Here is a 22,696-nt window from a genome sequence, read left to right on the forward strand (position 1 = left end):
GTGTTTAGAACACTCTAGTGTGTGTGAGCAGCAGGGCCCAGGCTGTAGGTGCAGGTGTTTAGAACACTCTGTAGTGTGTGTGAGCAGCAGGCCCCAGGCTGTAGGTGCAGGTGTTTAGAACACTGTAGTGTGTGTGAGCAGCAGGGCCCAGGCTGTAGGTGCAGGTGTTTAGAACACTCTGTAGTGTGTGTGAGCAGCAGGCCCCAGGCTGTAGGTGCAGGTGTTTAGAACACTGTAGTGTGTGTGAGCAGCAGGGCCCAGGCTGTAGGTGCAGGTGTTTAGAACACTGTAGTGTGTGTGAGCAGCAGGCCCCAGGCTGTAGGTGCATGGCGCGGGGTCAGTGGCCCGGGCCGCGCGCGGTGCCGGCTGCGGGCAGGGCCGAGCCGCGCTTGCCGCAGCCCTGGTGCACAGCCTGGCGCTGCTGTGCCCGGCTGCAGGGGCACAGCTGTGCTGTGGGAGTGCTGCATCTGTTCCAACCTCAAGTTCCTTTTGGGAGTTGAGCCTCTGTGGACTCCAGGGAAGGTTTCCTTCTCTGGTGTGTAAAAGCTCAATTCAACGCCTTTTACTGTAATACTGGTTAGGCTCAGCTGCTGAAGAGGCTGACCTGGATCTTCTAACAGTTTTTTTTTTTTATTTATTAAGTTTGAATGACATGCAACAAAAGCTCAGCAAGCAGCTTTCAGGCAAACACTAACGCTTTTTTTTAGTTATTGGATAAGGCTCTTGACTAAATGTAGCATGGATATAATCAGCTTGAATACTATCCAGTTTCAATGTGGAACCTCAGATATTTATCTGTACCTTGGAACTTTAATACACCTTTCATGGTTTATCTGAAGTTCAGTGCTGTCTCCCTTTGTTGTGAAGTTGTGTTTTCAAAGAAGTGTTCAAGATTTTGATCAAGAAGAATATTAAAAAGTTATTTATGCAAAGATCTCCTTCTAAATTTAGTAAAAAACGCCCTATATCCTTAATTTTGCATTTGGTTCTCTTTGTGGATTCCTTCTGTCATAGGGTATATAATCTAATTTGATATTGAAAACATTTAAATTGTTGGTAATATGCTTATTCATCTGCGCATTTCTTGCACTAATGTTTAAATTAGAGTTCTAGAAGTGTTGCCTGTTTAAACTTAGTTTTTAAGGATGTTGGTTGATGCATATAATGGGATGAAATGCTTTGAAATTATTTGGTTCCAAAAAGCTTTAAAAATAGGAATGTAAGAGAATTTCTCAGTATTAATAAAAAATAATTACAAAACTTCTGGATCAGGATGTTTTGATTAGATTTGCCTAGCCATAGTAATAATACTTTCAGCCTGTCAGGCTATCAGATATGGGGTAGGAGTCCTAAATGCATTTTAGTGCAGAACTTTGCTCAGTGGTTTACTTCACATACTTGCAAGGTTTAGAATTATTAAATTGAAAAGATGATGTAGCAAAAGCACAGCCTGCCTAAGGGGGCAGCAGGAAAACATCACACAGCCCCCACAAGCACACTGCAGGAAGTCAAAGAAAGTTGCTCTTTGCAGCAGACAAGAATGCAGCAGCTCTAGCATTACAGGTACCTACAGCTGTCAAAATATATGGTATTTAAAGAGGTAACATAGTAATGAAGTGATAATTGATGTAGTGACTGATGTTTCAGTATATTTCCCATGGGATGTTTCTATGACTATAAAAAAGCCTTGTTGCTCATTACACAACATGTGGCCTCTGAGCTGCTCCTGAGATATTTTCCTAAGGGGGGGAGGGGGCGGTGGAAATACAAAGTTTGTGCAGAATTCAGGACTTCTCAAGGGCGATCCGGATGTGGGAGTGTGCAGTTTTTGTCCAATTCTGGATTCTCCAAAAATGTAATTCATGGTAATTTATGAGTCACATACATGTAAGTAAGTACAAGATAATTCATTTGATTGAACCATAATATGGGATAGACATATTTCTGGTTAATTGAACAATTAGTATTAAGGGAGGGAGAAAATCTGACTTGATACAATTAGTACTAAGGGGGGAAAAATACAATTACTATTGAGGGGCGGGGGAAAATCTCATTTTTTAAAATGTGCAATTGATGCACTGCAACCACCTGAGCAGAGCTACAAGATGGAGCAAGCTGTGGTGGGCTGGTGCCTGTTGACAGCAGTCTGCCTTTGCTGCTCTGCATGCAGGGGATTTGTTCATGCTTTCAGTGTACAATCGATTTGGATTGCTTGTATCTGCTGCTGAGGGGTTAGAACTCAGTACCTGAGTTCTAACTCTTAACAAATTCTTAACTCAGGCCAAAGAGGCAATTTTTACAGTTCTCTGAATGTGTGTGGTTTCATCTTGTAGATTTCCGTCCCAGAAAATTTCCTGCAAGCTTGCCTGCTTTTATTCCTCAGGGGTAGAATTGCTAAGAAAATGGTGGTTTCAGCAGAGATAAAAAATACAGCTTCAAGATCTAGTGGGATCTGGTAAATCCTCCTCTTGGGGACATGTGAAGAGGAAGTATCAATATAATGCTGCCTGCTCTAGAAAGGAGGATAAAGTATAGGACAATTCATTGTCATGTTTAACAGAAGCTCCATAAGAAGATAAATAGAAAAGTTAATTTTTAATTGTGTAATAAGAAATGATCTTTTAGATTCTTAAACAGTGCTTATAGTTGATACTCACATAAGCTTATACTCAGAGACATTAAAAAGTTTCAAAATCCACATCTGCATTTATTTGTGAACATTTGTTACAAGTACACACAATTGCTATTTCACAAATTTAATTATGTACTCAAGTCTTACCTGTGTATATTTTATAATCTAGTAGTGGGTTTTGATATTAGATGCAGGCAAGGAGAAGCAAGGTGTTTAATTTTCCTGGACTCCTCATTTTCACATATGAAACTCATTTAAATCCTTTGGGAAGAAAGAATGAATTTAACCCAGTTTTGTGAAGTGCTTATGTAAATTGTTTTGCTTGACTTCAAAGCCTGAGAGCACTTTTTAAACCCCTCATTTTTGTCTACATTTTTTTAGATATATATTAGTTATGTTTATGCTTAAGGAGTGGTGTAAGTGATGATAGAAACATCTTTGATCTGACTAGATTTGAAAACAAAGTAGATAATTTGGGACTGGGAATAGAGCCTAAAGTAAAAAGATAAAAAAAGGAGTGCTTCATTTCAGTGAATTATCTTTTTTTTTTCTGTTTCCATTTTAGGAGGTCTTATTTTGCTTCTGTTGCTAGCGTCCCCAAAAAAATTTCAAAACCTTTCTCCTGCAGCCTATCTGTGGGAAATAATAGTCCTTTAAATATAAAAAAAGTCATCAGAATATTTGAAAATACAGTAAATGCCAGTCTGCCTTTCGTCTTCCTTCTGTATTTATGTGAGGTACTCACTTGAGTGTTTTGCAGCAAGTGTTTTATGGTGGGATCCATATCTGGAAGTGAAGGGTTAGAAACTGATACACTAGATATTCTTGTGGTGATCTTTTAAAATTTAATTCTTCCAATATTTGTATGTGTCACCCTTGATTGGAGCCAGCAGAAGAGATGGTAGGATATGCATTTGCTTACATCTACATTAACCAGTAGCTTAATTTAGGTAACCCTTGGACAAAATATAATCTTGTATTATCACCAGGCCACTAGGATGAAGTCACTGCTAACCAGGATTAAGATGAAAATAAGGAGCAGTGGAAAATTACTTGCCCTGTACTTGTTCTGTTCGCTGTGGCTGCCAAGTCATTTCTGAAAGCCAGTAAATATATGTTGTTTTGTATGTTTTGAGGGGCTGTTCTTTGTGTAGCAGAATTATCATTTCCATAACTAGAGACTCTATAATCATATTTGCTAAAAACATTAAATGTTTAAAAATTACTTTCTTTGTTTTACAGAACACTTCACTTGCATTATAAAAGTGCTGTTCACTTTATTGTATACTCAAGCCTTGGCAGCACTTTCTGTTAAATGCAGTGCTGAAGATAGGATGGCATGGAAAGAGTCAGGAGCTCTCAAAAAGGTTGGTTAGTTTATGAAAACATTTATGAAATTCTACTTAAGTATTTCTAGTATGAATGTAACAGATACTTCTGCTTTGCATGTAATAATCTGTTTCTACTTCAAAATCCAGTTATTTGCTTCTGTATGTGCAATTTCTGCAGGTTTGTGTACATGATGAGACTTAAAAGTTTCACAATCTGTATCTTTATCGTTTCAGTCTCTACTTTGTTGCAGTGATTGTAATCAGTAAATGCAGCTTTCCTTCCAGTGAAATTGAAGCATTCCTATATAAACCATGGGCATTGATCTGATGCATTTCTCTACAGAAAAAGCAGGCAGCCTTGTTGGAGAAAAAGCCCTCTTGACTTTTCCAACTTGCTTGTGCTATTTGTGGCTAGCTATATAAATTTCTCTCACTATGTGGTCGAGAGTGCTCATGTGATGAAGAGACAGAGGAGGAGATTTGACACTATTGTTTCCTTGACTTTTGGTAGTATTTACAAGTAAAGAGACAATGCATCTTTCTATTTCAGTTCACCTGATTGAAAGCCAGTTGCCACCAAAGACAAAGTTCTCTGCACTAGCACCAGCATTCATTTAATCTTTCAGTTAACTTTTTGCTCCACAGATTGCTTTTCCCAGAAGGTCAGAAGAATGCCAATGTCAGACCAAAGGAAAGGATACAAGTGTTGGAACCAGGAGAAGAAATGGGTATTACCTCTTTATACAACAGCTGGGCCTTAGATGTAAAATGAAATGAAAACTGAGAATCATGGCCTGCCTGTTCACATGTAACTTAAATTTGTCATACTATTCAGTCAGAATTCCAAGCTCTTAAGGACAAATTATCTACTGGCCTGCTACTATGAGAATTTTTTTTACATTGGGATCACTGGACAGTACTTCATTTTTTTAGGTCCCTAGCCAGACCTTCTTTCAGTATAATGTCATTTTCTTAGAAATACAATGACATTTGCTTGATGTTTTTGCTAGTGATCAGGTTGTTTCCTTAAGTGATTCTCAGGAGATACACATCTTTGCAATTTAAAGCACTCAGGATTGTCCAGTGGTAATCACACACTCCCTGTTACTCTCTCCCAGATCATTGTCCTTCTCTTCCTGAGCATATCCCTCATCCTCATGCATCACAAGGGAAGCTAGTTTTTAATTTAGAAACCCAAGTTCTTTCTTTAAAGTCTCTTTAAGCCCCAGTGGTTAAAAACATATGGTTCAGGTTGGCTTTTTCTTCTCTTCTAGTAAGATTGACATTTTAATCCTGGGATGACTACACAGATGACACCTCACTTAACTTTTGTCTATGGATAATGCCAAGTGAATCTATTGCAGTTTGGTATTCCAGACATTAAACAAGGGCTGAAAACTTTGCCCTATATTTATGTAAAATGATCAAACGGCATGAAGAGTTTAATTTCCCAGCAGGGCTGAAAGGTGGATATTGTACTTTTGAAACCCAAATTCACCCTCATTATCTTTGCAAGGTGTGTAATGGTGTCATAGGAAGCACACAGTAAATGGCCATGGAGTAAACTTCCAGGAATAACATAAAAGGTTTGTCTTAGCTGCTGAATTAAGTGTATGTTGCCTTCTGGTTCTTTGACTATAAGCATAAACAGTAAGTGTATGGTCCCAGTATGAAAGGTGAAGACCCCATCTAAAATGGAGAATGAAAGTTGATGTCAAAATGCACTAAAGAAACCAATTTGTGAATTATATACATAACTATGTACTGAAGTATTTGGTTTCTTTAAAGAATCACAGTAATGTTCCACTCCCTTGTTTGTTGTGTTGATAATATACTAACAGAACTCCAAATTCATATCCAGTCATCTTTTTCCAAGTAGAATTCATTCTGACTTGGAAAAATACTTATGAGAATACTGCCTTCTATTTCTTAAGGCTTTCTGTGTTGCCTTTTAAATGTAATTGCTATGGCAAAAGCTAAGTGGCTATTTATTCTTTACACTAAATATATTTTCCACCTGTAGTAGACATTGTTCATTCCAAACGCAACTTTGTACTTTCTGATAGATTCATTTTAACTTAAAATACATAGCAAGTGTTTTGTCATTCATTCTGGTAGGTACGTTTTCGAAAATTACTTTTTAAAATGAAGATTTTGTATTGGAATTAAAATTATGTCAGAACAAGGTGTATCTGTGAAGTGATTCTTTCTAGTTTTAAAGTAAACATTTATATACTCACAGAGAAGATATGAAATGCAAATGTTACACAACAGCTTTCATAAAGCACTCAGTTTAGAACATAAGTAATTCAAGTAGCAGTTCACATTTGACTCTTGAGCTAAATGCAGTCCCTTTCTGAAAAATTATGTAGTTGTTCTTAATTTTTTAAGTATTGTATATCTTTGTAGGTCAATATTCGCGTGTTGATCAAAAGGAAATATTCTTCATTGCTCCTGCTATTACAGAAACACTTGATTCTTTTTATAATCAATTCTTTTTGGATTTCCTTTCTTCTCATTTGCAGAATACATCCAGTGGAGAAAAGTCTTGGGAAGTGTTGCTGGGTCATGTGATTAGTGAACTGTCTAAGGGGAAGATATATGAAGAAGAAGAGACTGAAGAACTAGCAGTGGTACTGGCAAATTTCTGGAAAATTTATCCAGAACATCCCCTTGAAGTTTTTTTGCCTCGTTGTTATAATGATTTTTCTCTGATCTTGCTAAAGACTTGCAGTACAGCTCTTTATTTTCTAGATCAAAGCATATCCCTTTGGGACAGTTCGCCTCTGCAAATACCTCTGTCTCTTTTAATAATATCAGATGTGGTCAGTGCCACATTGAGAAAAGTTATTGACAAATACTTCTTATAATTGCAGGTTTAATAATATATATGGGTTTTAATCATAAATATGAAAGACCATTCAGAAACTTGAAAAAGTGAATATTTAAGTAGAAAATCCATTTGTCAAGGGGGAAGAAAACTGACAGAGGTATTTCAGATTATTAGTGAAATGTTGGCCTTTGGAATGTATGTTTGATGCAGTCATTTATATAATATGCTTAAAAAAATACTTGGTTCATGTTGGACTTTCCCTGCTAGGGGATAATTTACCTGGGACAGAATTTAGTAATAGCTTCCTCCTGTCTAGGTAAATCCGGATTCTGTAGAGTGCTATCTGCAGCAGTTCTGCCTGCCTTTCCTCAGGATCACAAGCCTTCTTCAACACCACCTCTTTGGAGGGGATTTGCCTAGTTGTCAGGTACAGAATGAGAAGGACACACTCAAATGTTTTCATATAAAAGCTAGAGATCAAAAACTAGAACTTTAAGGTTGTCTTTTTCATGGTATACATTTTCTATCCTAAGATTTTTTTTTTAAATCATATATTATAGCACTGCAGTTTTCAAAATATGGTATTATATTCTTAAACTTCAGCAGTCATGCTTATTTAATTAGGTCATAGGTAATTGTCTCGTAAAATACCCACATACTTTAAAAACTTGTCCAGCATTTGCAGAGATGGTGTAATTCCACACACAATGGAATTCAGTACTGATTTTCTTAATGCCGCTGAATACTTCATTCTTATAGACATTGCATCAGCAGACAATTATGTTTAAGTTCTATGACTAATTAGTTTACTTCAGGTCAGCTCCCTCTTTTCCTTGCCTCAACATCAGCTCCTTTGTAAAACAGCTGTTAGCTAGTTTGGGATGCTAAACAGAAAACAAATTATTGTGGAGTTTGGGGCTTTCTTGTTTTGTTTCTGGTTTTTTTTGGATTTGTGGTTTTTCTGGGGGAGTTGTGTTTTGTTTGTGGGGTTTGCTTTGGGTGGAGGTTTTAAATTTGGTTGGTTGGTTTTGGAGTTTTTTTATGACAATTTTTTTGTTTCAAGAGTCCAGTTTGATGTTACCTGGTGAAATTGAACCTTCCTGTGTCACTAAGCATGACTATTTGCATCTTAATACTACAATACTTTTTTATTGAAATATATCTATTTTTAATAAACTACTTAAAAATTTAAGAGTCTAGGTATTAATTTAAACCTCTCTGATTTCATGACTAAAAGGAAGATGAAGAATTCACCGTTCTTGCAAGCTGCCTGGGTCTATTACCATCTTTTCAGTCAGCTCATCAGTTCACCAGTGCCTCTTGTCTTGATTGGCCAGTGCCAGCATTTGACATGATATCACAGTGGTGCTCAGAACTGGCTTCATTTGCAGGTAGACATCCAGATCAAGTAAAGGTATGTAGCAATATTATTTTTTCCAAAATATTCATTATATGGAAGCAGCTATTTATTGCTTGATTCATTATGTGCATATACTGTTGCTTTGGCTAAGGATCAGAAAATGTAACTTGCAAGTGAGAGAGAAATTGTAATGGGAATTATTAAGAGGTGGATGTGGGTTGAATTGGCTAAAAACAGGAATAAGAAGACCTGTGTGATTTTTATAACTGCTGGAGACAAAATATAGAAACACCATCCTTAGGTGATGCTAAGTGTGCATCTATCTTCTGCACCTGCAGCCAAAAAAGGGTAATAGAAACTTTTAAGAAAAATAGGTATCAGAACTTTTCCTTGCATGTTTTAATTTACTGTAAAACATTGCATCTTCAGTTGCAAAACTGAAAAAGATGAAAAGGTTAAAATCTGTTTAATAGTTACTGATGAAAGATGGTACCTTTTTTCTGAAGGTTAAAGAAATAATACCAAGACTTGAGTTAGTGCAACTGAAATAATCAGTTGTGAAATGGAAATGTTTCAACATGAGTGCATTGTTTTGATTACAAAGCTGCATCCCAAATTCAAGTCCCCCTCTCCTAAATCTGTGGTGTCAGGGGAAAGCCAGATGCATTCCTCACTCTGCAACATGATTATTCCTATGAAAATTTGAATACCCATATTAATCTCAAAATACAGTTTCTGATAATCTGTTAGACATTATAGATTGCAGTGAAATTTATAGCATTCTTCCCATGGTTGGAAAGTAACCAGGTTCAACTGCAATATTTCTTTCTCTTTTTTTTCTTTTTTTGCAATTTAGGTTTCAAGGTCATGCACTCGTAAAAAAATTTTTGGACCTTACAAAAAAGATCCCATCTGACAACTGTTCCCATCAGTTATAAACACAGAAAAAAATTGCTATGTTGAAGGAAAACGTGTTTCTCTTTAACCCCCACCCCCCAACAGCCAACCAAGAAAAAACCCAACATAAAATTGGACAGTGATTTTAAGAGCAAATGAGAAGAGTTAAGCTTTTCAGAGTAGTATTTAAGACAGGTAGTGCCTGTCTTATCAAAAATTGTGAGTTCTGGTAACTTCTTAATGGCGTGTGTCCAGTACAGTTTTGAAAAATGGGCAGATATCTTCAAATATCATTTACAGAGATTAACTTCAGTTCTGTTTTTGAAAATTTGAGTCTAAATTTTACCTGGGAGACAGCTTTCATAGTCAGTGCCAGAGTTTGGGAGTAACACCTTGATACTGCCAAGCAAACTTAGTGCAGGGATTAAGAGTCTTTCCTGTAGGTGACTCTTAATCCTCTTGTTTTAGCTGTGAAGGTTTTTGCACTTAAAATATGTCACATTTAGAAAACATCCTGGGGAAAAGGCTAGTGCCATTTTGTACCTGTTACAAAGAATGAAACATGACTGCAGTTGGGTAGGATAATCATCCAGGAGCAGGTGACTATTACAAGGCTACATTTGACTACTAAATCTGTGAAATGCAAAAGAAATGAGCTATTTTTAAACTGCATGTTTCTTTTATTTGGTAATCTCTTTTTTTTAAGAAAATATGAATGTTTTAAAAAATTGTCTGAACTGATACATATTCTTACCTTATTTGTAGGCTTTGCTTATCCAGGAACCTAAGTGGGACTTGCCACGTCTCCTTCAGTTGCCTGAGAATTACAATACCATTTTTCAGTATTATCACAGAAAAACTTGTTCTGTTTGTACCAAGGTTCCTAAAGATCCTGCTGTTTGTTTAGTTTGTGGTACTTTTGTATGCTTGAAAGGACTATGCTGTAAACAACAGAGTTACTGTGAATGTGTACTGGTAAGAGAGAGTTAATTCAAATTCTGTAATTGATTCTCACACTCACTGATTTTTTTTTTCTTAGTTTTGATGGTTTTCTTTTCAAAATGTGTTTATGTAATCTTAGAGTAGTTTTGAGACCCTTCAAGGAACCCTTGAAGGGTCATCTAGTCTAACTCCCCGTTGTAGAGTTTAGTGCTTATTTCTGAGGGATACACCTAGATTAGATTCTGGAGGACAATTTAATTGCATAGCAACCTATTTCTCCTTTTTGTGAAAGTCCTAGAAAGCCACTGTGTGTAATGTTGACACGTGGTTTTCATTCACAGCCAGTTGAAATTTATTTACACTCGGGTTGTTCATATATTATTTTAATTTTCCTCTGTTTTTTTTCTTGCTTTCCAAGTACCTAAATAACCAGTCTGTTGTTGATTTGAGTATTTTCTGATACCCAACCACCTACTAGAGATCTACAGACTGTACGTAGGTGCTGATTTAAGGTCTTTGACTTTTTCAGTAGCAAAGTTTTCTAGTCAGCATATAAGGAGCCTGAGTTGGATGACATCTATTATTGTTTTTCAGACTGTAATAAAGGTTTGCTTTGATAGGTTTTCTTTTTACTTCCATTGAACAGTTAGGGGAAGACTGGAACTATATGGACTTGACAGAACTGTGAGAGCAGTTTGTTAGAGAGATATTTACAAATGGGGCATAAAATGTCAGAGAGATTTTGGACTGTTTTGAAATTGTTTGAACTCTCCTTTCTCTCTCATTATGCTAATATGGTAGAAGAATAAAGGGTGGGCAAAATTTACAGTAGAATTTATAGTTACATTTAAGGTTTCAAGCTTCATGAAAACACAATGTTATTTAAAAAGTAATTAAAAATTCATATAGTTAAATAATTCTTGTTGTAGTTCATGGGATTATAGCTTGTAGTTGTAATTAAACCATATAGGAAGGGTGCATTTTTAATTGCTAAAATGAATTGATGAATATAGATTGTGGTAGTCAGAGATAAATGACACATTCAACAAAACAAGAATTGCTAAAAGAAAAATTTTATTAGATTTTCAGAGCCATAGACTAGATCTGTGAACATGGATAGAGAAAGCACATGTTTAACAATATAGACTGTTGTAAAAGAGGTAATACTAAGTTCTTCTAAATACTTTCTCCTGTTTTTGCCATCTGTGAAAAATATTTGCTAATCCTCTACAGTTTGCTGTACAACAACAAATTCAAAATATTGTACATAATATTTTTGCTTATTTTTTGTAATTCAGTTTTTTACATTGTAACAAATATCCTCCCTTGCTGTGCAGGGAAACATTTTTATATGCAGGTGGTGTTATGGCAGCACAAGACACTGAATTCTAGTTTGGGTGGAAAATTTTGGGGCAGGCTATCCTTTGGCAAACTCTTAATAATGTCTGCATGGTATTTGAAGGAAAACAAAGTATATTTTTAAAAATTTCTTCTGTTACGAAGTTGACAGATATTAACAGAATCTTTGCACTCTTGCCTTTCTACACCCATAACTACAGCATTCTCAAAACTGTGGAGCTGGGACAGGAATATTCCTTTTGATTAACGCATCCGTAATCATCATCATACGAGGCCATCGTTTCTGCCTTTGGGGTTCTGTTTATCTCGATGCACATGGTGAAGAAGACAGAGATCTTAGGTAATGTTTTCATTACAGCTGTGTTTCATTGTTGGTGCCTCTTTGTAGATCAACTTTGTCTTGTAACATGCAATAGCTGATAATAATAGATCTTAACCTTCCTTGTGTGGAAAAATGGAACAAGCACTTATACTTTTTCTAGACATTTTTTCTGACTTTTGTTGGCTTGGGTTTTTGAGGATTTTTTGACCCAGAGGTGCTGTAGTCATGATCACTGGAGTTATACCAGGAGCCCAGCAGACAGATTTCTATGTTGCCATTCCCAGCTGTGGTTAATTCTGTTATGTTGCGAAACACTTATCTCCCAATGTTATCGTATGGCCTTTTATCAAACAATACAGCTGGATTTTGGTGTAGGGATGGAGCATGACTTCCAAGCTACACCTGACTGAGAGAACAAGTGATTGTTTCTGGATTCTGCTATCCAATGTAAGGAAGGAAAGTCCTGGCAGTTACACTACCAGAAGCAAAAATGAAAACCCCTCACTAATAAAAATGCATGTTTACCCTGCAAGAAAGTTGTATGAGTATTGTGTTGATTATGTAATGAAGCATCTTTCCATTTACTTGGCGTATTAACCATTTATTTTCTTCTTTCCTTTTTTTTTCCTCCACAGACGTGGTAAACCCCTGTACATATGCAAGGAAAGATACAAAGTGCTTGAACAGCAGTGGGTGTCTCATACTTTTGATCATATCAATAAAAGATGGGGGCCACATTATAATGGCTTGTAAATCATCGTCATCATCATCTGCACACCATATAACTGCTGTTACCATGAATGAATGCATTTTGACTGACATAGCTTTAACTGAATGGGAGTTTAGCTCCTTGGCTCGAGGTGGAAGTGGTTATGGGCATAAAAGGGAAATGGAACTTTGTCAACATGTGAAATCTGTGCAAAATGAGCTGTTGTTGCTACAAAAGAATGATACAATAATTGAAATTAAATCCTCAAAATGGTGTGAGCAATCTTACTGCACTCAGTAGTCGATTTTTCTTGTGTTTTTTAAAGTCCATTATTGTTAAGAAGCACAAATTTACTTGGAGTTGTTTAGAAGCTCCAGGGGTAGCTCTCTGGGTTTTACTTTTCTTTGCATGGAGTTGAGTTTTTAGCAATTTTTGCTGAAACGGTGCATATGTCTATTACATCTACTAAATATGTTGGATAAAATTTCTTTGCCTTTTTTGTGTTGGCTTGAGGTTTTGACTTGATAGGCATTTGTAATTAGGTCTGTAAAACGACTGTGAGACTGCATGGTAATAATTCGTCTGGAAGGTGAATTTTAAAGAGTATTTCACTTATAGAGGTCTATTGAAATATTTCAGGCATTACTGAAAACTTACACATTCTCAGGAACTTCATTTTTTTTTCTCCATAAGTAAATGAAATAACTGTAAATTAGGTATCTTACTGCTCTTCATGTAATCCAGAACACACATTCTGTCTTCATTTTTTTTTTCCAGGAAGGAGCTTTTCTTTTTTTCATATCATTTGAATAAATTGTTAATGATAACTTACAGAAATTGCTGTATATAGGGAATTTGTATGGTGCCCAACATAGCAGATCCCAGTTACAAGAGTAATAACCATAAGCCTGCCTATCATTCCAAACCAGATGTATGTTTCAGAATGATTGCATTAGGAATGTGCAGGCTATTCTAGAAATGAAACATAATTTACTGCCATTTCAGGAGGTTCCTCAATATTGTATTTGTTTAAAGTAATCACTGTTCTTTCTGCTTGGTTTCCTAAAAAGGAAAAATAAAAAAAAAAAAAAGAAAATTCAACAGAGGTAGCCAAGATGAGCTACCAGTGCATGTGCAGCCTCACTGGATGGATGCCAGAACAGTTTATGCTTAGAGGACTAAAACATTCTTGAGAAGAGGCATAACTGGGCTAAAACCCAGAGCGTAAGTAGGTAGGAAAGATTATAGTCAAAATACTAGTATGTAATATATTGCTACTGTTGTTTTTCACAAGTCTTGGACATTTGTGGGCTATTTCATACAGTACTACCAAGCAGTTCCTGGTAGTTTTGACTCCCACAGCTTGTGTGTAAAATAAACTTTGTATGTGTAAAATAAAAACATCTTATGATAAAGCCACATATACAAAGAAAACAATTCCCCAGTGGAAATCATTATCTAGTGAAAAGTGTATAGGGGAAATAAAATTACTGTATAGCAATCAAGAACACACCGAAGGAAAAGGATGAGTTTTTCTGGATACCTGCAATTTGAAAAACCCTACAATAAAGGATACTGTTTTTTATACATACATATAAATATATATATATATATATTTCAAAAGTATTACAGTACTTCCTATAAGATTAGAATTACTCTGTTTCACTGACTAAATGGCTGTGTCTTTTCCAAAATATTACTTTTTTGATACTGTATTATAAGTTCTGCCTGTGATATTTTTGCATTGCCCATTAAGAATATCAGGCCATTTTGTAAGTGTGGTTAAAGAGCAAAAAGATTCTGTACGTTGCCAGCATAACATTATTACAGGGCTCATGAACTTGAGTGATCTTTAGTTTGAAGCTCCAATGCTTTATTTACAAGAGATAATGTGTCCAGAATTTGATTACTGTGTTTTATTTAAAACAGAATGATCTCTGATTGTGCATATGGATGTGAAGTAAAACTATTAGCCTTAACTTCAACATTTGGGTATTTCATAGTGGTTATTATAGTACTGGTGAATTAGTCACCAGTCCATTTAAAAACAACAAAAAATTTCTTGGTTGAAAAATTGTACTTGAATATCCTTGCATGCTGCTAAACAAGGATTTTTATTTCCCCCATAACTTTTTAAATCCTACTTTATTAAGCTAACCTTGAAAAATAACAGGTCCAAACTAGAGTGGTGTGTGTGTCTCAAATGTTCTGGTGTGATATCCTGTATGAATGATCATTTAAGTACAGTACATTACTGTAGACTCTAAATCAATCTTTATAACACATCAGAAGAGTACAAAACTAGGAATACAATAATTGGCATTGTAAGATATGTTAATAAAAGTCTACTGTCAATCTGTGTGTTCATGAAATTTTTTCTCTGCCCCAGTAATCCAGAATGACAATGAATTCCACCCAATAGCCAGGCAGTTATTTAAATGTTAAAACCTTATGCATGCAAAGTTTTTTGCATAGAGAGTAAACCTGGTATGTATTTTAATTTGTTGCTTACAGTCATGTATTTTGCAATAGTAATTTGGATTATTTTACTCATAACTATAGCACTTAAAATAGTGCTTAAGTGTATTCCCACTATTACAGCATTGCTGCTGCAAACTGCTAAAGTTAAATTGCTGAGTTGAGAAACTACTTTTGGGAAAAATACTTGATCTTTTCTGTCAAGTCTTATTATGGAATAACTGTTACTTCAAGTTGATGAATGTAATATTTATGTATTAGGTTTTTTCTTTTCTTTTGACCTTTGAGAGATTTGGTGGAACAGTCTTCTTTTGGCCTTGACCTTTGGATAACAGCATATTTCCTTTTTCAGTGGTGACCTGCATTTTTTTATTAATATTTTCATCACCTCTGCAATGGAATCTTCTATAACTTACAGTATTTCACAATGAAGTTACATTTTTCTTTTAAAAATAGGATCTTTTTGTACCGTATCTGACAAATGTAATTGCTTACTTCAGAATCACATTAGATCAGTTCACATTGTGTACATAGCTGCCAGAGGAGACTTGAGTTTTGTGGTGATCTTGATATGATTTCTATCTAATTTTTATCTAACCCAGATTCTGCTGTCCTGTTTTTCAATTTCTTTCCTCGGAGGTGTGGACAGTGATGAATGGGCCCTGTCTGACTATTAGCATAGATGAGAATGAAATTATGCTGTTTGCAAAGAAACCCACAGGAATAACCTGTGCCAGTGTGTGGAGGTTCACAGTTCTAAATTACAACCACAGGATATAAGGAAGTGCACCTAATCGGATGAGGCTGGCTCCGTGTGACAATTTGTGTTGAGTTTGTTTTTGTTTGAGCGAGATTGCTCACTGCAGTAAGTGAGATCTGTACTGCTGGGCTGATCAATGTCTCCTTTTGGTAGGGCAGAGTGCCCAAAGCCCCTACTTGCATTTTTCTCAGATGGACAGTAGTTTCCCTGCAAATTCTCTTAGGCTGAGAAGCTGCTGTGACTTCAGCCTTGTAGCTTACCCTGCTTCTTCTCATACTGCAATGTCTAATGCATTTCCCATTACAGGGTACCTTTGACTCATTACTACTATGTTTTTTAATAATTTTGATTGAAAACAATGATGCTGGACTTATTACTCATGGATGGATTTATTTTTTAATGTTAAAACAAAGCAAGATAACCTAATTAGAGCTGGAAAAAAAAAACAAGCATTCTTCATGCCCAATACTGAGAAAAGTATAGGTCAGATATTTATTGTCCCTACATTTTGGCCTTAAATCTGGTGACCAGATATGCACAGGTCACATTTGAATGTAGAACACGAGTGTATACTGAAGCACTTGCCAAATCAGAACATGTTCTCAGGGATTACTTGTAATACTGGCAAATACCTAAAGTAGATAATGAGTCTTTGTTTTTCAGGTGTCAAGGAATATACTTTGCACCTTGCAGTTGAAGCCACTAATACTGTTTGCTGCGTAGAGTTACTTTCCTTCTGCTTCCTTGAAAGACTGGAGCTCTCCTTTCTGTCATGCCTTTGTTGTCTCCATGTTGTATATGCAACTGCTTTGTGTAGTACTACACAAAAAAAGAAACCTAAACCAGCTGCAGAGTCCTCTGCAACTGTACAGCAACACTTTGCAAATAAATTGGATTTTCTCAGGGTACTTAAAGCAGAGATAGCCACGGGGGTGCAGCTTGAAAATTAGTTTGTAGAGATTGGCTGCTTTTGTGCTCTATGGTGCTGGTCATTTTAGGTTTGTCACACATCAGCTTTGAAAATTTAACTGCATTTTTTCCAGTTTTCTCCACAGGCCCTAAAAGAAACTGCCTTTGTTCTAGGACAATTTCCCATTGTTCTCAAGAGAGTTTAGTATGGAGCTGGTATTGTAATCTCAGCTCTGCAACAAGGTACTTTGTGACAATGCTGGTGTAAACATACACATGATATAAAATACAGACATGTAGGCTTTGTTAAACTAAGATCTTCAGGACAATTGAAGGGACTGTTAAGTATTCTTTTAGGTTCTGTAGCTGTCTGCTTTATCCTGCTTGTTTTGTCTCAACTTGTAAGGTCCTTTATCCAACAGGAGCACCTCCTGTTTGAATCAGTAAGTTCTGCTCTATAATGTTGTATCAACTGGTATTCAAGCAAATCCAGGCAGCAGGGTTTTCTATTGTCAATAAATATAAATGTGCACTCAGAATTCAAGTGAGATATGGCCCTTGCATGTCTCATGTTCCTGCTTTTTGCATTTTTTCAAACTTTGCTGCCTTCAACCTCAAATCTCCCTCCTCACACAGATATGTTGGCAGTAATCAAAATCAACAGGAAACTAAAATGGGGTTGTTTCCCATAGTCAGACATGATCCTGGACAGAATAATACCTCTTCAATATCTCTGTATCATCTTTTTTGTCCTGCCAAAAGCTGTTATCTCAAGAAATAAGTATTTCTGAGAGTTAAAGAAGCTTATTGCCTTTCAATACTTAGTGCAGTATTTGTATGACTAATACTTACAGCAGGTGACTGATGTAATTCAACTAACCTCCAGATACCTGGCTACTCAGAAATAGGGTCACACTTCCACTTTCTCCCTACTTGGATTGGGTATTTTTTTATTACATAACTTAATAGCAAGACTTCTTACAGACATTTCCCTTATACAAGAGTATTTTTTTTTAAATTTTGAAGGATGCTATTTTAGCAACAATTAATTCACAGACTAGCATTCTTTCTCTTTTAATCCTGGGCAAAATTAGGGACTATTAATCAAATTACTGCATGCAATTTTACAATTCCAGTCTGTCTAAACAGACAAGAAATCCACAGCAATCAGAAGCTAAGGTACAGTAGCAGTGCTCTTCTGCGGGAGAGCATTTCCAAGAATACTGCAGTACATTTTTTCACTGTATATTGCAGAGCTGTGTTGCATCTTGTCCTCTGAAACATATGTCAAAAGACATGTCTGTGAATACCAAGGTGGTTCCCTAGCAACAATAAATAGAAGAAAGCTCAGCCCATTCAAGTGATTTACGTTTGTGTGGCAGCAAAGATGGATTTCAAATACTAAGGGAACTCATTAGCTGGAAGAAGAAAAACAGCAAATAAAGAACTGTAGATACATCTTCCCCAGCACTCCTATTGTGTACAGCATAATTGGGAATTTACATAAGATATTCTTAATGTGAAATACCATCTCATTTTACTCTTTCCTCTGCAGCTTTTTATTTTCTGTACTATAGTGGGGGGTAAAATGTTGCCTGTGGGAAAGTGTAAGGAGAAGGCGCTTTGGTTATTTGGGTAAGTTCACCTTCCAGCTGACTGTTAATGTCCTATGTGCTCAGATGTAGCATTGAGTGATACCGGACACTCACTTGCTCAGATGTTCATTCACTAAGGGTAAATGTATAGATTTACATGTAACAACAGGCACATGGTGTGACTCTTGGGGATGGTCCATGTAGATCTAAGAGTTGGACTCCATGATATTTGTGGGCCCCTTCCAAGTCAGGTTATTATGTGATTCTGCAATAATAATTAAAAAATAAGAATTAGCTATGAGATGTTGTAATGGCATTCCCAGTTACACTACTTCTGCCTCTGTGAAGAAAGCTTCACAAAGTAAGAGTAAGGATTACTCTTGGAGCATCACACTCCAGCTCTGCAGAATAAAGAGTAATTTTACAGTACTTGGGTAATGTTACAGAACAGATTACAGAATCACTAGGTTGGAAGAGACACCTTCAGGATCATCAAGTCCCACCCATGCCCTCATACCTCAACTAAACCATGACACCAAGTGCCACATCCAGTCTTGTTTTAAATACATCCAGGGATGGTGACTCCACCACCTCCCTGGACAGACCATTCCAGTACTTTATCACTCCTTCTGTAAAAGACTTTCTCCTAACATCCAACCTATATTTTTCTTGATGCAGCTTAGGACTCTGTCCTGGCATTCTGTCAGTTGTTGCCTGGAGAAAGAGACCAACCCCCACCTGACTACAGCTACCTTTCAGGAAGTTATAGAGAATGAAAAGGTTGCCTCTGAGTCTCCTCCAGGCTAAACAAACCCAGCTCCCTCAGTTGTTCCTCATAGGATTTGTGGTACACATTTCCAGCTGGACTCTGTGGCTATTGGTACCTAGAGTATACACTGTGTAGGCTCTTCTAGGTGTATTTCTGTTGGTGGCTTTTAAAAAAGTAATTTGAGTCACCTTCATCTGGAGTTTAGTTAGGAATGAATCCAATATAATTCCAAGTCACTTCAGTTCAGCAATGCTATTTACATTTCACTGCTATCCCTACACCAGACATTGCATCTCCCCTGCTTCTGTTTCCAGGTGTCTGCCTGAAGTCTGCAGTTTGTGCTTGTGATTTTTAAGGGCTGAACTGCTTCCATTGATTTCAGAGACAGTGGAACCCACTCCTACATTAATATTGCTGATACTTAATTTCCTTCACTATTGAAGAATTTTTGAATGGAGGTTTTCTCCTTTTCAGTTTCCTTTGCTGTTTTTTGTTTTGATTCATGCAGCAGAACTCAGTTGTTTTGCCTTTTCTGTCCTCAGTATTCAGGTAATGCAGTAGTTTCCTAGTCAGGATTTTTCTTCGACTGGTTCAAAAGAAAAGAAAGCTAGATGTCTCAGCTAGGGCAACAGTCTTTGCATACAGGTATGCACAGACACATTAAAGGTAGATAAAGCCATTTCAGATGTCAGTTTAAAAACATAACTGCCACAAGATCTTGGCTACCCACCTTCTTGCACAGTTTCTTTTCTTCAAAATGGTGGCAACCTTTAAACAAAGTGCATTTGCATTTATTTAAAAGCTAAAAAAGGAAAACTGGAGCAGCACCTGTGTGATCTGGTAGGATAAGACAATAAAACACAATACACAGTAACTTGGCTGCTTAAGAGTTCACATATGGGTGCAGTTATCTGCATACCCAAAATTCAGAACTGCCTCAAGATATTAATGAAAGCAGTACGCATTTCAGCAGTGTCCTTAAAGTCTTCAGCACTCTCTTTTTCCCTTCCAGCAAACCTGTTTGGTATAATTACGTTAAATTCTGATTCACCAGTGTATATGATGTCTGTAGCTTAATGCAATCATGCATTCTCTTTGTAATGGCAACTCCATCTCTGGGCAAAGAAAAATGTACAGAGATGAACAGGTATTTAAAAAGCAAGAAATCCTAACTTTTAAAGGGATTTACTGTAGTGAATAATGTTTGTGTATATCCATTTAGATAAGGAGATTTTAAGATTATAAATCAGAGTAAGACACTGCATCACAACTTTTTACTTACAGAAAGCATAGATTCCACTGTACTGATATGTTTTATGATTAAAGTGTTTCCATTTATAATTTGTTGGTTACATATTTTTCTACAAGTCAGTATTGTATGACAATTTAAAACTTAATAGATTGTCAAAAAATCCTAGTATTGCAACTGAAATCTTTTGTGGACTACACTTTGGATAAGCTCATCAGTTAAATTTTGTAAATTATTTACTGCTTATGAAATACATTGTTTCCATTCAGTTCTTGAGGCTATAGCATTTTAGAACATTTAATTTAATAATAGCTTTTCACCTTTTGGCATCTAGCCATGACCATATAAATGACACTTTATTTAATTTTCTAATGCAGTCTAAAGTAAGGCTAAGAAGGACTTGCATTAGTGTAGGAATTGTATAACAGATCTATCAATATTGCACTTATAATCAGAAGTACTACAACAATTAAGAGCTGTTCTTTTTCTACCTGAGATCTGCTAGCAACAACAGAAAGTAACAGCTGCACTTTAACATTACTTGTTTCTGCCTGGCTTTAGAATAAGCAATGTTCCTATAAATGGTAGTTTAGGATGGACAAGTTTTCCCATTACTGCAAACACTAACGTTACTTTGTATAACATTACAAAAATCAAAGGGTTTAGAGATCCAATAATTCTTCCTGCTGAAATGCAGAAGTCTGGATTAAGATAAGGGGGGGTTGGGCTGGGTTTGGAGGTTTTTTAATTGTTTTAAATTGCAATAAATTTAGCTCTCTTTTCAAGTTTGGTATTATGGTATTTCAGTGATTCATGGATGACTCTACTGGCAAGGTGTAAAGTTCAGTTATACTTACAAAGCCACTACAATGCAGATTGCTGCATCTTGGAAGAACCACTGTGTGTTTGGAAATCCAGTGGGGATGTAAACATGGCACTTATGTAGCTCCAACCCAGTTTAGTCACCCATTGTGACTGTACCTTGACTGTAAATGGGTATGTTGAACAGGCAATGTTTGGAAACATGATTCTAGCTGGACAGCAAGGGCCCAGTGAAAATGGATAAAAAACTATCAGCATCAGAACAAAACAAGTAGGTACAGGGAGATAAATAAAGAAAATTATGAAACAAATTAGTTTTGTAACAGAACTCACAAGTTCTAGATTCCATGAGCCAAAATTATGTAGCAATATATGAGGAAATTCCTATGGTTAAAAAACTAACATAAGAATCTGGGAGAAATGTGGGAATACTTAGAGCTTCTGGTTTTGATTATCAATGAATTCTTGAGAATAATGAGGAACACTTAAGGCATACATGCAGAATACTGCACGAATATGTTAATTTTGCTGAATCTTGATGCTTCTTATACTGTAAGAAATATTCACATTTCAGAACCTCATGCATAGCTAATGTTTTAAAGTATAACTTTAAACTCCAGGCATATAGGATTAAACATATGGATCTACCTTGAACAACCTTCTAATGGTCAGATTCATGTCTTATATTACTATTTTCTGTCTATATTTGTTGTCACACTGTCTACATAATTCTGTATACAACAGGGCTGTTCACTTAAGAGTTGGGCTTAATGATCCTTCTGGGACCCTTTGAACTTTGATTCTGTGATTTTACAATTGCTGACAAAATTTCAACAAAACAGTAGTGTGACATGCTCAGCAAAACTTTAGAGACTCTTGTATCACCTAGATTCTTTCTAATGCTGTGATGGGCTAAACTCAGAAAATGCTTAGGATTCACATTTTCTACTGACCATCTGAATCAAGTTTTTTACATCAGTTATTTTCAGTTTTGATAAAGGATTATCTTGACATAATTTACTAGAATGTGGATGGTACAGGCAAAAAGTGTATCTATAAGATTACAAAGCACAGAATTCACTAATCAAAAGATGGTAAAATAAATTTCTGCACCTTGGTCACAATGGTAGTTTCACTTAAAGGTAGTACTGAAAGAGTTTTGCAGAGAAATCCACTGGTCCTCAGTCTTTAAAGTTTGCATCTTAAATAAATATGAAAAGATTTATGGATATAAAGCTCTCCTACGTTTTTTTTATTCTTTTATTTTTTTTTAATTTGTCATGAAGCTTACAGCGTACTTGTGAAATGCAGATGAGAACGACCACCACGTTCGAAGCGGTACTGGAAGCTGTGCAGCGAGTCGGCCCGTGTCGGAGCTGGTGTTGGAGCGGCCGCTCTCTAACACTGAACGGGGCGGGTCCCGTCACAGCCGCGGCGCAGGAGGCGCACGATGGGCTGGCAAAAGGCAAAGAACTGGTGCAGGAAGCTGAGCGAGAGGGAGCGTACGTGATGTGCTCGCTTGGAAAAAGCATCGGCATATCGAGCAAAAGAATAGCCTCCCGATATTCTAAGATTTTTTGTAAACAAAGAAAAATCTCAAAGATAAATACATACCTGAATTTCTTCTCATCAATCAACCTGAAAATTGGGTATGACCGAACTCAAATCAAAGAGGTAGAAAAGGAGAAGCCCAAAGACGGGAGTTCTCTCCCGTCCTCACACCTTAAGG

At 36.4% G+C, this 22,696-nt stretch overlaps 1 protein-coding gene across 4 annotated transcripts in view; it reads left to right on the top strand.

Moving 5' to 3' along the window:
* Window positions 1–14,740, top strand: part of UBR3 (ubiquitin protein ligase E3 component n-recognin 3) — a 104,133-nt gene extending 89,393 nt beyond the window's left edge. For all 4 annotated transcript variants that reach the window (XM_085584372.1, XM_085584373.1, XM_085584374.1 and 1 more), the window contains 7 exons: window positions 3,875–3,999; window positions 6,489–6,596; window positions 7,113–7,223; window positions 8,034–8,210; window positions 9,819–10,028; window positions 11,555–11,694; window positions 12,312–14,740. In XM_085584372.1, coding sequence (XP_085440498.1) covers window positions 3,875–3,999; window positions 6,489–6,596; window positions 7,113–7,223; window positions 8,034–8,210; window positions 9,819–10,028; window positions 11,555–11,694; window positions 12,312–12,429 — 989 coding nt within the window. In that variant the 3' untranslated portion in view covers window positions 12,430–14,740. The remainder of the gene's footprint in view (window positions 1–3,874; window positions 4,000–6,488; window positions 6,597–7,112; window positions 7,224–8,033; window positions 8,211–9,818; window positions 10,029–11,554; window positions 11,695–12,311) is intronic.
* The last annotated feature ends 7,956 nt before the right edge of the window (window positions 14,741–22,696 follow it).

This window comes from Lonchura striata, chromosome 7 (genome assembly GCF_050655825.1).
Source record: "Lonchura striata isolate lonStrDom1 chromosome 7, ASM5065582v1, whole genome shotgun sequence".
NCBI classification, from domain to species: domain Eukaryota; kingdom Metazoa; phylum Chordata; class Aves; order Passeriformes; family Estrildidae; genus Lonchura; species Lonchura striata.